The 13376-nt window shown below is 39.9% G+C and overlaps 1 protein-coding gene across 11 annotated transcripts in view; it reads left to right on the top strand.

The window, feature by feature from the left end:
• Positions 1-13376, top strand: part of PAK3 (p21 (RAC1) activated kinase 3) — a 248120-nt gene that overhangs the window by 198908 nt on the left and 35836 nt on the right. For all 11 annotated transcript variants that reach the window (XM_035725555.1, XM_035725554.1, XM_027608161.2 and 8 more), the window contains one exon: positions 1614-1677. In XM_035725555.1, the coding sequence (XP_035581448.1) occupies positions 1614-1677 (64 nt within the window). The remainder of the gene's footprint in view (positions 1-1613; positions 1678-13376) is intronic.

Here is a 13376-nt window from a genome sequence, read left to right as displayed (position 1 = left end):
CCCATGATGCTGCTATGCCCCGGAATTTTTCTGCACCTATTTGAGCACTGCATTGAAGAGTCAATGGCCCTTCTTTTAGGTTTGTTCTGAGTGGTGTATTCATCCTCTGAGTACTGGATTTGCTCTTTTGAAATAACAAAACCAGTATTTGTTTCCCAGAGCCAAATATGATAAATTAATGTTTTTCTTGCGTGGTTTATAACCTTACTCTACAATGTTTGGAACAGTCTATAGAAACACAAAGTAGATTGGCGGTTGCCTGGGGGTGGGTAGGGAAGCCAGGGGCAGGGGTGGATGAAGAGTGACTGCAAACAGGTACAGGGTTTCTTTCTGGGGTGACCAGAACACCCTAAAATGAGATCATGGTGAAATTTAATGAATTTGCACAACTCAAAAAATTTACGAAAAGCCATTGAATTGTACACTAATTTTTTTTCTTTTTTAAAAAAAAATACTTGGCACTGCTTTTGCTGCATCCCACGTAATTTGATAGGTTGTATTTAACTTTCATTTAGTTCAAACTGTTTTTACATTTCTCTTGAGGTATCTTCTTTCACACATCTTATTTAAATATCTTGGGATTTTTCCAGTCATCTTTCTGTTACTGATTTTTAGTTTGTACCCATTATGATTAGAAAAGGCAGTTTGTATGATTTCAATCTTGTAAAATTTGCGAATGCCTGTCTTGCCGTCTAACATGTGGTCTATCCTGGAGAACGTTCCCTGTGCACTTGAGAAAAATGTGTATTCTTCAGTTGTTGGGTGACGCGTTCCATAAATGTGTTAGCTCCAATGGATCCATAGTGTTGTTCACATTCTCCATTTCCTTGTTGATCTTCTCTCTGGTTGTTCAGTCTGTTAATTAAAGTCTCCGACCATTTGTGCTGCTGTTAATAGCTCTCTTCAGTCTTGTCAGTGTTTGCTTCAAATATTTGGGAGCACTGATAAATTGTACCCTCTAAATGAGTGAACTTTATGGTATGGAAATCATATTACAATGAAGTTACAAAACGTGTGGAGTGCAGGTACGGTCCTGGGTTTGGGGATGTAGTTTTCAGAAAGCATGAGTCTCATTGCTTTATGAGTCAACTTTGTTCTTTATTAGACCCCATCACCCTTAGCACAGTACTGGGTACATAGTAATAATGGCTCAAGAGATATTTGTCCAGCAGAACTGAATGTAGTGTAGAGCTCAACTTCACTCCAATTCAGAGAAGATAGTGATTTTATTAAATAGTTCATACAAGTTCTTAGATGTTTTTATCTCCTGATCTACAGTGTCCTTTTATGGGAACGTTTTATAAACGTTGAGTTGTGTCCAATCCATTTTGTTTCCTAAACATCATCAATTTTGAATATAAAAGCATGGGTTATTAGTACTATTTTAATTAATATATTACTGTTTGTTACTTTAATAAAATGTATTTTAGCCATATAAATTATAGAAATTCCATGGGAATATTGCTCTAATGTTTTATTTGTCATTGATTCTGGCATTGTAATTTTTAGTATTAAATAAAGGGAAATCAACCAATCAATTTAAATCTCTCTCTCTCTCTCTCTCTCTCTCTCTCTCTCTCTCTCTCTTCCTCTCCCCCCGCCCCCAAACTCAGGAAGCATTGTGAGTGTCGGTGACCCAAAGAAAAAATACACAAGATTTGAAAAAATAGGCCAAGGGTAAGTGATTGTTATTTAAAATATCAGAAGATAAGCACCAGAGATATACATTCAGATTCAGTAACAGCCTGCGTTATATTCATGTTTTGCATTCTCAATATTGGGCTTTCTAGCTGACAGACTGTTAATTAATCTAGCAACACATCCTGCTGGAATCTGCACTTCTGTCGGGCCAAGGGCGAATTGTTTAAGGATATTTGAATCCCATAGAGTTAGAAGATTCAGACTGATTTCTCCGGAAAAGCCGTAGGGTTATAGAAACCTTCAACTTGTATGAAAACCCCCTTTATCCCTGTCCCCACTACATCCGTACGGATGTTAGGCTTCAGATTCTGTTCCATTGTCAAACTATACAGTGACAGAGTGGGGGCAGGGGAAGTCCTTACCTAACAGTCCAGAGGGGGGCAGAGTTGACTCTTCAAGTAAGGAGGAAACAGATCAATAATCCCTAAATGAGAAGGAGTACATCATTTTCACTTAGCATGCTTGCTAAGAATAAAGATTCCCCAGGCCCGGCTGCCAGAGATCTGATTCAGAAGTCTGGAGTGGGGCCCAGGAATCTGAACTTTGGGAAAATCCCTCCGAAAATCCTGATCCTCGGCAAGACAAGGGAACCACAGGGCCGAATCATTCACTAGAGCTAAAGGTGGAAGTCATCCGTTCTCTAAGTCAACTGTAACTAGGCATGTTTCTCAGATCTCAGTGTGAAACTGAGAGTGGGCTACCGTGTTTGAAACAGGGAAACGTTTTGTTTAAAGTCAAATGAAGTGTTCTTAAGAGGCGTCCTTAAATGGGGAAGGAGACAAATATTTAGATGCATCAACTACTGTATGCCAGGAACCAAGATGGTAGCCCAGAGGTCTCCTGGCTGAGAAGGAAGGGATACAGCTGATGTCCCTACGGAATTATGCTAGCCCTTCAGCCAATGGAGTCTATTTTCAGATAAGGGAATGGACGATTTCGTCTTCGGTTACTTCACTGCTTTTCCTTGGATTCTTAGGTTCAGAAAATCGTGTGTCGTACATAAGCTTGACAATTTTTCTATATTTTATTTATTTTTTCCCTCTAGCTTTGGCACTAAAGTTTCTTTTGAAAATTGCCGACTTATCTCACAAAATAAGGGAAAGCATTCATCATTAGATATTTTGGCCAGGGGGTAAGAGTCTTGGGGCACTTGTGGGGAATGTGCCTGGTTTCTTTCTTATGGTAAGAAAACCAGAACAGGGAGGGAGAAACTCAGGGAGAAATAGATGACCAAGTTTCTTCTTCCAGTGGAAACCATAATGCTGTTGCATTTGAACTTTCTAAGGGTCAAAATATTTGTGCTTTTGCCTCTTTCTTTGACATTTGGTATCACTGGTATTCTTACTTGCTCATGGGGGGAAAAAAAAGTTTTTAGTCCCTAGGGACCCCTGTCACCTAACCAGTCAAATAGTATTTCTGCCGATTGCTCTAGACTGGTGCTATCTAAACAGAACTTTCTGTGATGATGGAGATGTTGTCTGTGTGTGTTGTCCTATACAATAGCCAGTGGCACGTGTGGTTATGGAGCACTTGAAATGTGTCTGATGCAAGTGAGAAACACTATGTATTTAAATTAATTTATTTGTTTATCACACACTTATTGACTGCCAACTGTGTGCCAGATACTTTTCTAAAGGCTGGAGAGACAGAGATAGGTACTGATGTGGGCCCTCAAAGAACTTAGAGTCTATAGTGGTAAACACTTGACAGAGGGATACATTAGGGAACAAGGAAAACATTGAGACAAGTCTCCCTCACCTGAGTGCAGGGCAGGGCTGGCTTCTGTAGCCATTATTTCCCACCTGGAATTTTCCTTCTTAACTTCTGGTGGAATGGTTGTTTTACTTAAGTAAGGAAGCCATACCTTCTCCAGTCCGTATACACATACATACACCTCAACTCGCTTTCTTAATGCCCAAAAGGTGAACACCCCAAGGCCAGTTAAAACAACACAGTATTCAGGGAGCTTGGAAAGCAAAAGTTGCCTTTTATATTTTATTGTAATCTGGTTGGGTTTTTGGTGGAGCTAATAATAGGAAGGGATACACAATCCACAGAGAAGCAGCATTTTAGATCATAGCTGTCCAATATGGTAGCCGTGTGACCATTGAGCGCTTGCGGTGGGGCTAGTCCAAATTGAGATATGCTACAAGTCTAAAATATGCATGATTTCAAAAACTTAGGAGGAAAAAATGATGCAAAGTATCTCATTAATTAATTATATATTGGTTACATGTTGAAGTGGTATTTTACATGCATTGTGTTAAATACAATGTATTATTAAAATTAATTTTATCTTTTAAACTTTTTAGAATATAGCTCCCCCCAAATTTAAAATACAGTTCACCTTATATTTCTAAAGGGCAGCGCCACTCTAGTTGTAGGTCTAAATGGGAGCTATTTGTTTATTTTTTCAAAAAAGTAGGTTTGTTTCAAGAGTTGTTTTTTGGGGAGTGGGAAGTAGGAGATGTTATAATTTTGTTTTGATTGTTCTTTCCCACTAAGACCCAACTGAGCCAAAAATAGCATTGAATTTAAAAAAGAAAAAAGTAAAAGATGGTTTCAAATATCTCCCAGATACCCAGGTAACGAAGCAAGACTGATTTCTCCAAGAACAAAGATTAGGCCGCCAAGCAACTTGGCATACCAAAGAGATTTCCCCTCCTAGTTATTTATGCCTCTGACCTCTGAAGGTGCAAAAGGAAAGTTCTGTATTTCTCCGTAACTCTGTAAAACCTTTATAATCTAAATTGAAAAGTCAAAGCAGAAATCCTGCCTGCCACTGTGGGAAGGTCTGTTTTAAATTCCCAGCTAGTTCATCATTTTATTTTTTTTTTTAAAGATTTTATTTATTTATTTGACAGAGAGAGAGAGACAGTGAGAGAGGGAACACAAGCAGGGGGAGCGAGAGAGGGAGAAGCAGGCTTCCTGCCGAGCAGGGAGCCCGATGCGGGGCTCGAACCCAGGACCCCGGGATCATGACCTGAGCCGAAGGCAGACGCTTAACGACTGAGCCACCCAGGCGCCCCTAGTTCATCATTTTAAAGAATGTTGAAACCAGTAGATATTTCACTCATATGCCCAATTCTACTTCTAAATAAGTCCTTAGAGGGTAGGGAGTCTATTTTATTCCTCCCTTTGTCTCCTTTGGTATCTGGCACAGGGCTTTTTTACGTAGTAGCCCCCTCCCTCGAAAAAACAAAGGAAACAATTTTGTACAATTTCAGTCAACAGCAAGAGTTTACTTGGCCAAGGTCAAAGATCTACAGAGCTTCTCCTGTCTGCCGCTCCCATCTCTCTGGATCTGTTTTTGCCTCAGTAAATATTTGTGAAACAAACAAGAAAAATATTTGTCTTTCTAGCTCTCCTTTTAAAACCTCTGTCCTGTCTTTTCATGTGTGTGTACCTGTCTGTATTGCTCTTTCTGTCCTGTTTCCCTATCTCCCTATCTCTTTCTCTGTCTCGGTGTGTCTTCATCTCTTCCCATAATAACTGGATCTGATTCCTTATCTTTTGGGTACTTTGTGTGTGCTGCACGGCTGTCTTTTTCATTCATGTTGGCTTCACCTTGCACTGCCCATTTTCACACACACACTCAACCCAGATGGTCGCAAAATAAAATCAAGATGCACATCGGAAGAGCTTTTAAGATATAATATAGTAACTGAAATCTACTTATTTACTGTGATTTCAGCTTGTATTTAATTTACTAATTTTGGTTTTGTGTTTCTAGTAGATTTTTGCTCTCTGTTCTTAATTTCTAAAAGTGAGTGAGCAAAATACTGATTTATTTCTCTCTAGGCCAAAAAACGAAAACCACTTAAATTAGTTTTCCTTTTACTTAAATTGCTCTCAATGGATTTTTCCATGAATTACTGGCCTAAATTAGACAAACTCGCCTCTGCTTTCAGTGTATAGAGTTTGTATTTTCTTTTCATTAAGTCCGGGTGTTTTTTATTGTTTTGCTTTACCTATTATGATGGTGAAAATCAAACCTGTGTCCGTAATCATTTGGTGCTAGGAATAATCAGCCCCCGTATTCCATTTTCAGCTTCAGGGAGCACAGCAGCTTACTCTTGGGAGCTGGATTTGAGAAGAACCTCTCCATTAATCACCCTCATCTACTTGGAAAACTAAAATTTTCCAGTATGGGTTTCTGCCATCCCAGCGTTCAGGCCCGGGGCCAGAGAATTGGCCTCCATCTTCCATAAATCAAGTTCAGAATTGCATGTCTAATCATTCGAGGCCATAGCTGAGAGTTGAAGGCTAAAAATGACATTATTTCACCAGATTTCTGTGAAAAGACTTCTATAACTGGCCACCAAATCTGGATATTTTGAGCAGATGTATGTAAAGTTTAACAAAAAGGAAAGGAAGAAAGTAAAAAGGCCTGGCATCCTCCAAATTATCATTAACAACATGAGTTTGTCAGATCAACCTGGCAAAGCCTAATTCTCGCAGAAGCAGTATAGCTGTGTGATTGCAGATAGCTGAGTTTACTAACGCCTACAGCGGGCCTCACAGATTTCTCATTAATATATGTGAATTCGTTTTTAAGACCTTTTCTTACAAGAGAATGCACTGAAAAGCAGACCCCTTTTCTCTTTCGCTTTCATGTTTGCTCTCTCTTCAACATTGTAATAGACAAATATTTTTGAGGATGCAACCCGGAGACGGTTTGGATCCAGTTTAAGGAGTGACTTGTTTCATTTGGTGCAGTTTGACTGAATGCCTGCTACCTATAATGCACAAAACATAAAATCGTAGTTAAGAACCAGGTTCTGAGAGTCACAGTGAGCCTAGGGCTCACTGCCTTTTGGAACATCCAACAGGGAGAGAAGGAAAGTTGTATCGAGAAATAAGCGGGGGACCCCCCCAAATGCATGTACTTTAATTAATTTCTTAGAGCATCTGTTTTCTCATCCATAGTAAGCAGAAGATACATACCTCATCAGGTTGAGGGAAGTGAAGGACGGGAGGCATTTTGGGTGCTCAGCACAACATGGCACATAGCGAAGGGCTCAGTAAATGCTAGGTATCATTAGAGGTGAAAGGCACCCACTGTTACTATTCTGTAGAGCAGGATAGGGCAGGTAGCATAGCATAATTACAAAGAGCTATGGGGACGGAGAAGAGGGACAGACCATTTATAGCCAGGGAGAGGGTATGATGAAGGATCCTTAGAGAAGGGTGCATTTGAATCGTGACTTGAGAAAGGGTAGGATTGAACACTTGGGGATTATGGGCAGTTTTGCTGGAAGGAAACCAAAGGAACACTGGCTTCATACTCTAGGTTGTATTCGCTTTGGTATCCCTAGGGCCCGCAACAGTGTCTGACATAAAGGAAATCCCTAACAACTATTTGATGAATGCATATCAGAAAGACCAGACAAGTGAAATCAGCGGTACCAGTCTCATGGACAGTCAAACCTCCAGCTTGGCAGGGGACTTAACAGGAAATAATGCTAAAAAGGATCTGTTGGGACTGTGTCATGAAACAAAGTGAGAGATACGAGCTGCACTGTGATTTTTATTTGTTCGATTTTTTTAAAGTAGGTAATACTTGGGCATGGTGTAACCAGGAGGTTCACAGGAGTAGACAGTGAAAAGTAAATGTCCCTCCAAGCGTTGTGCCTTAGCCTCCCTGTTATCTTGTACAAAGGAAAGCTCCAGAAAGGATTTTTTACTGGTTTCTTAGGTTAAACTTTCATAGGTTCCCTGCGCACACAGGCACGCATGCAGGCACACACCACATATGCGTGAATATAAGGTCACACCGTGATGTAATTTTTAAAATGGATTTTTGACTTATCTGAATATGTAAACTGTTAGATACACAAATGGTGAATGTCCTATTTCTGATATTTAACTTGTTAATCACTCTAATTTATATATTTAAAACCACATATTATATAATGTGTGCATTGGGAGAGATTTTTCTACTCTCACGTTTCATGAGGAGTATAATTCAAAATCTTCCTGTGCATCTTTAATATCATTGTTTTTGTAATCATTAGAGCCCCGTTTTGAGTCACCCAGCAGTTATCCAAGTACATCATCTGAATTTCATCGAACATCTTCAGATATAATATCTTTGAATCCACATACTGTTCTGTCCCAGGATATTTTATTTCTGGTTGCAGTTAGCCGTTCCTATAACATTAAGATGATTGCTTTCTGAATCTGTTTTGTAGGTGTATATTTACATCTTCACAACATAACTCTCTCCTCTATCACTTAAAATTTCTATTGCAAATTTTCAAACATATACAAGAGTAGAGGGAATAGTACAGAAATGTGCATATTCTTATCGCCCCAGTTCAACATCGATCAGTATTTTAATATCACAATACCATAAAAAGACCTACAAAAATTCAGCAATGGCTTGATATCATCTATTATCAGAGTTCCCAGTTGTCTCAAAAATGCAGTTTTTATAGTTGATTCCTTCAAATCAGCATCCAAAGAAGATCCACGTATGGCATCCGGTCATGTCTCTTAAATCTCTGTACTCTAAAGCAGGCCCCCTTCTTTTTCCACTACCATCGACTTATTGAAGAAACTAGTCATTGTCTTGTAGAATGTACCACTTTCTGGATTTGTCTGTTAGTTTCATTTGATGTCATTTAAGTTGCTCCTCTATTCCCTGTATTTCCTATAAATGGAAGTTGGCTCTAAAAGCTTAATAAGATTCAGGTGCAACTTTTAGCAAGATTTCTTCATAGGTCAGTGCTGTGTATTTCATATTACATCAGAAGGCACACAGTGTCTGATCGACCCATTGGGTAGTGCTGAATTGATTGATCAGAAGGTTCAGTGGGGACTCCCTGTCCCCTCCAATGCCAATTTCCTCGTCAGCCTTTCATCTAATGTTTTCATCTATCGATGACTATATTGCCCAAATCAGTTATTAAATTAGGCATTACAAAATAGTGATTTTCTAAAACTTACCTTTTCTAAAAATTACCTTCCTCACTTTATTAACTACAATGCTTTTGTTGAAAATAACTTTACCTCTCATCAGCTGAGGGTCTTTGGTCACCCTGAAATATAGTTCATCAACAGGCAAATCAAGATAAATTCATTAAGTTTATAATTGCCAATTTCAGTGTAAGGAGTTGATACCCAAGTTACTTCCTAAAGTGTCCAATGAGGGGTATTTTGATTCTATTTTAAGTAGGAGAAGGAGGCATTCTCTTTTATTAAAAAACTTGTTATAAGCTCATGGGTCTTTATGTTTTCAGTATGTTTCAATCAGTTGCATTCACTGTTGTATTTGATAGTCACACTATCATATCTTGAGCTAACTAACAGGTGACCTTTTCACTGCATTAATTTCAAAAGTGACCTTTAAAAAGCTTGTTTATGACATCTAACACTTGCAGTTCTGTTCATACCTTCAGAAATTATTTACATCCTTTCCAATTCTGACTGTCTCTATGAGCATCCAAAACTGGCATTGACTGAGAATACCTCAACCTAATGTGTCTTTCCCAAACAGTACTTTATGGATAAAAATAAATGAATATGGAGAATTACCATATTGCATGAGAGATTTTGTAAGGATTTGAATATAAGGCAATTCCCCCTTTTTCCTGAGGAAGAAATTGGCGGCGGGTGGGGAATACCTCACCTTGTATTTGGGCACAAATGGTACATTTCTGTGTATTTGTGTGTGTGCCTGTGTGTGTCTGTGTCATGGCTCTATTTTTAACACAAGTGGTAACATACTAGAAATCTATTTTGTTGTTTGCCTTTGTCTTAAGAGATGATTCCATATCAGTACCTCATTGTTTTTAACAGATGTGGTGGGGTTTTTTTGTTTGTTAATTTGGATGGACCGTAATGTATTTAATCAGGCCCCCACTGATAGACATTTCGTTTGTTTCCAATATTTTGCTCATATAAACAAGGCTTCAGTGGAGATCTTTACAAACAAGCCACTTCATACATATGCAAATTGTTCATTAAGTTAAACTGCCCGGGAAAGCGGAATTGTTACATGAAAGGATATGTGCATTTTTAATGTCCAAGTTGCCCTCCATAGAGGTCATTCCACTTGACATTGCCCACTAACAACGCTCGGGAGGGCCTGTTTGCCCACACCCGCACTGCCACAGCCGTCTTCATTTATTTGGGATTCTAGGATTATACTAAAAACTCATCACCACGCTGATTTTCAGAAGGGAAAATGTTTAAGAAAGGAACTCTTAACAAGAAACTATATGGCAAACAAAAGGCTCTCGTGAAAGATCTCTTGGTCAACAGAGTCCATGTCTGTATTATGCCCAAGTATACCTTCGATGTATGTTGCATCTCTTCAAAGACTGGACCAACCGCATAGCTAAATTTGTCACAGAAATTGACAATGAGAGCATTTCTTGAAATCGTTTTCCTCCTGCACTTAAAGATAACACGTTTGGCCAAAGGCTTTTTGTCTACCATCTGGATCTTTGCCGATCATATAATTCTATGGAATGATGATACGATCAATCCATCCATAATTTCGGACAAACCTTGTTTTATTTGTAAGCCTTCAGTCCTTGTCCTCTAAATTAGTTTTAGTTTTCAGGCTTCAGAAAGTAAATCTATCCTGTTAGGTATTTTTCAGACTTCTCTTGGCTACTCAGTGAGGAGCCCTCTTCTTCCTACGCCGACATGAAGTCCCCATATTGAAGATGAATAGTTTTGAAACTTGTTTCTTAAAGGACTCGATGAATAACAGCTTGTTTGGAGAACCCGACAAAGCAGTGTACAGCATGGAACTCGGGGATAAGTGCTGAGAATAAAACCTCTGACTTGTTTCTCTTTGTTCAAGAAACTATGGGCAAGAGCAGAAGTGGTGTCTAGTGTGCTTACAGCGGTGATTCGTCGGGTGGGACCACCCACCCCAAAAGTATTTGCTTCCTCATCGGATCTATTTTGGGCCATACAAGGTAGAGCACTCCTACAAGGCACTAAATAGATGTCGCCTGGGCTTTGTAACGGGCTTTGTGATGAAGGAGATTGGAAATACATTAGCATTTGTGAAGAACAATGTTTATAGAGCCATGGAAGATGCTCTTTGTTCTACTTAATGCTCTTAAATGCTCTGTGTTGTGTGCTGTCCCTTGCAAAGAAAGATGGTGCCACTCAATCAGCCACCATTAGCGGAGTTTGCACTTTGTTTTTTCCAGCCATAGTAATGAGCTTGTATTAAGCCGCCTGCCCCCCTTGCCTGTCTAGGCCCTCTTGAGACCAGTGGCACGCACTGTGAAACAGCTGCTTAGACTTCATGTTGGAGTGAGTCGTTGAGTTATCTGGCCTTTCCAAGGATTAAGGCCTGGAACAGTGGCCTCATTATCACTGGACTCTAACCCACTGAGCTCCCTGGCCCCACACCCATAATGTGTGACAGCTCCCTTTAAAATTGGAGGACCGCAGGCGCTCTGGGGCAAGCCACACCCTAGCTAAAGAACAAAATCCCATGTCCCAATTTATCATCCCAGTAATTAAAGACCGTACCACATCCCGGTACTTCAAGAACATGCCTTTTATGTAATTTTATTTTATTTTTTTAATTTAGTGATATATTTTTTTTAAGAGGCAGATTACATAAAGGAAACCCTGGGGCCCTCTCTGAAAGAGTTACTGCATGCAGTGGGGACACTGTTCATCACCATTCCAGAAGCCCAGAGGGCATATGCCCCCACAGGATGCATAGAGGCACGGTAGTATTGGACAATATGATATCCAGGTGTCTTTATGTCAAGTGCATTAATATAGCAAGATAAGGGCCTACAAAGTAGTAACCATATCTTAAATACTCAGCAGAACATAAAGTCCAGTCCTAAGAACTAATCCACTCTTGGCCACGTGAGCAAGCTTAGTTGAGTCAGGAAACAGAAGAGCCAGCTCCTAATGGTTATGCCAAAGGAGTCAACCATACCGTGTCCAGGGATAAAATAAATGCCTTACCAAGGGGCACGTGGACTAAGTTAAGCAGGAAATGAGAGGCAGTATTCTAGGGAGGCACTTTATAGCACAGTAAATACAAACGTGGGCATTAGGAAGTGCCACGCTTGCACTTAGCATTGACGTAAAAATGCTAAAGGTCTGTAAGAGAAGGTGAAGCGGTAGTTAAGTGCAATGGGCCGTGGAGTCAGACTCACGCGGTTTTGAGTTCAGCTGCTGACAAACTGTGTAACCCTGGACAGGCTACTTTCCCATGTCCCCTTCCAGTATCTTCATTTGTCACATTGCATAGGGCGAGCCGTAAGTGAGCTCACCCATTTACAGAGAGCAGACAGAAAGGAAGGCATGTCCATAAACGAGACAGCCTTTTCTAGCAGCAGCGGCAGAAGGACGAGTAGATCTAAAACACAGCCATCCTCAATGTGGATTAAATCTCTGACTGTGACCTCATTAGCACCGGATTTATGCTTATAAAACCTTAAATGTGATTATCACCCTATCCTTCTGACTTCCTCACTCTTACTACCACGAGGCTTTCCTTTAGACCTCACCGAGCCCTCTCTGGTCCTCTCCCCCACTTCCCTTTTCTCTCAGCCTTTGAGCTTCCTCCTCGCCTCACTTGCCTGCCTTTCTTACCCTCCCGTAATCCACTTCGATGCTGAAATCGGAGTGATTTATAGAAATCGTAAGTCTTACCGCGTTGCTGCCTTGGCAACTGCTCATGATCGTGGCTTGACATTGGCTCTTAGCAGGAAACATCCAAACCTGATGAAGATTGCTGATAATTAAACGGACTCGTCTTGGGAGGAAAAGGGAGAAATAGTGAATTGTTTGTTTCTTTCTAGACACTTTAGGCTAGATGCCAGTGTTTCCATTTGAGTATTAAGTGCTTGGCCAGGTCAAAAAGAAATTGTTGATAAAGCAGCTAATGTGATGCCAAGAACCCAGCAGTACTCATCATGCTGTAATTGATGATGAGGCCCAACGGTTGAGCAATCTGTTGGTTTAATATTCTTGAACCGTAGTGTAGGTTCACTGAAATATCTTTTGCTCAAAATTAGGAGGCTTTTGTTACTTACTAGCTGTGTCATCTTGGGGCACATTCCCCCCTGCTCTCTTGGCTTCGGATGTCTCATCTGTGATGAGGTTAAACTGAATGATCTCTATTTTCCTTGGAGTCCTGATAAGGCATGGTTTCTTTCTACCATCAGAGTGACTGAGGGCTGGTATAAACAAAATCCCCATCATAAGCAAGTGTTCTCCCTCACAGCAATCTGGCTTCAATATAACTGGAATGGAGAGAAAATAGAGATCAATATAATTACGTGGCATAAAAATCAGATCGACAACGTTGACCATTTTAGCATACCAGCCCAATCTACTAGAGAATTGTGAGTTTTAACTTTCACATTTGTGAGTTTGATTCCTGCCAACCTTATGTCCTAAAGTGATACTGACTTTTTTTTTTTTTTTTTCATTAAAGTGATTGATTGATTTTGTAAAGATAGCCATTGACAGGGCCTGGTTTTTGGGGAATCAGTGTGACATGTTGTTGACTCAAAGATCATTTCTTTAGTAGACACTACTATGCTTCACTTACTACAAGGAGGTTGCTTCCCAGCTTCACCACCAAGGATCCTTTTAATTATTTGTCTTTAAGAACTCTGTGTTATGAGTAATTACAACTATTAAGCAATATTTATTAAATAGTTGCTTACTTC

Source organism: Zalophus californianus, chromosome X, assembly GCF_009762305.2.
Source record: "Zalophus californianus isolate mZalCal1 chromosome X, mZalCal1.pri.v2, whole genome shotgun sequence".
NCBI classification, from domain to species: domain Eukaryota; kingdom Metazoa; phylum Chordata; class Mammalia; order Carnivora; family Otariidae; genus Zalophus; species Zalophus californianus.
The sequence above is the reverse complement of the archived record's forward strand: the minus strand, read 5'-3'. Positions and strand labels throughout refer to the sequence as shown.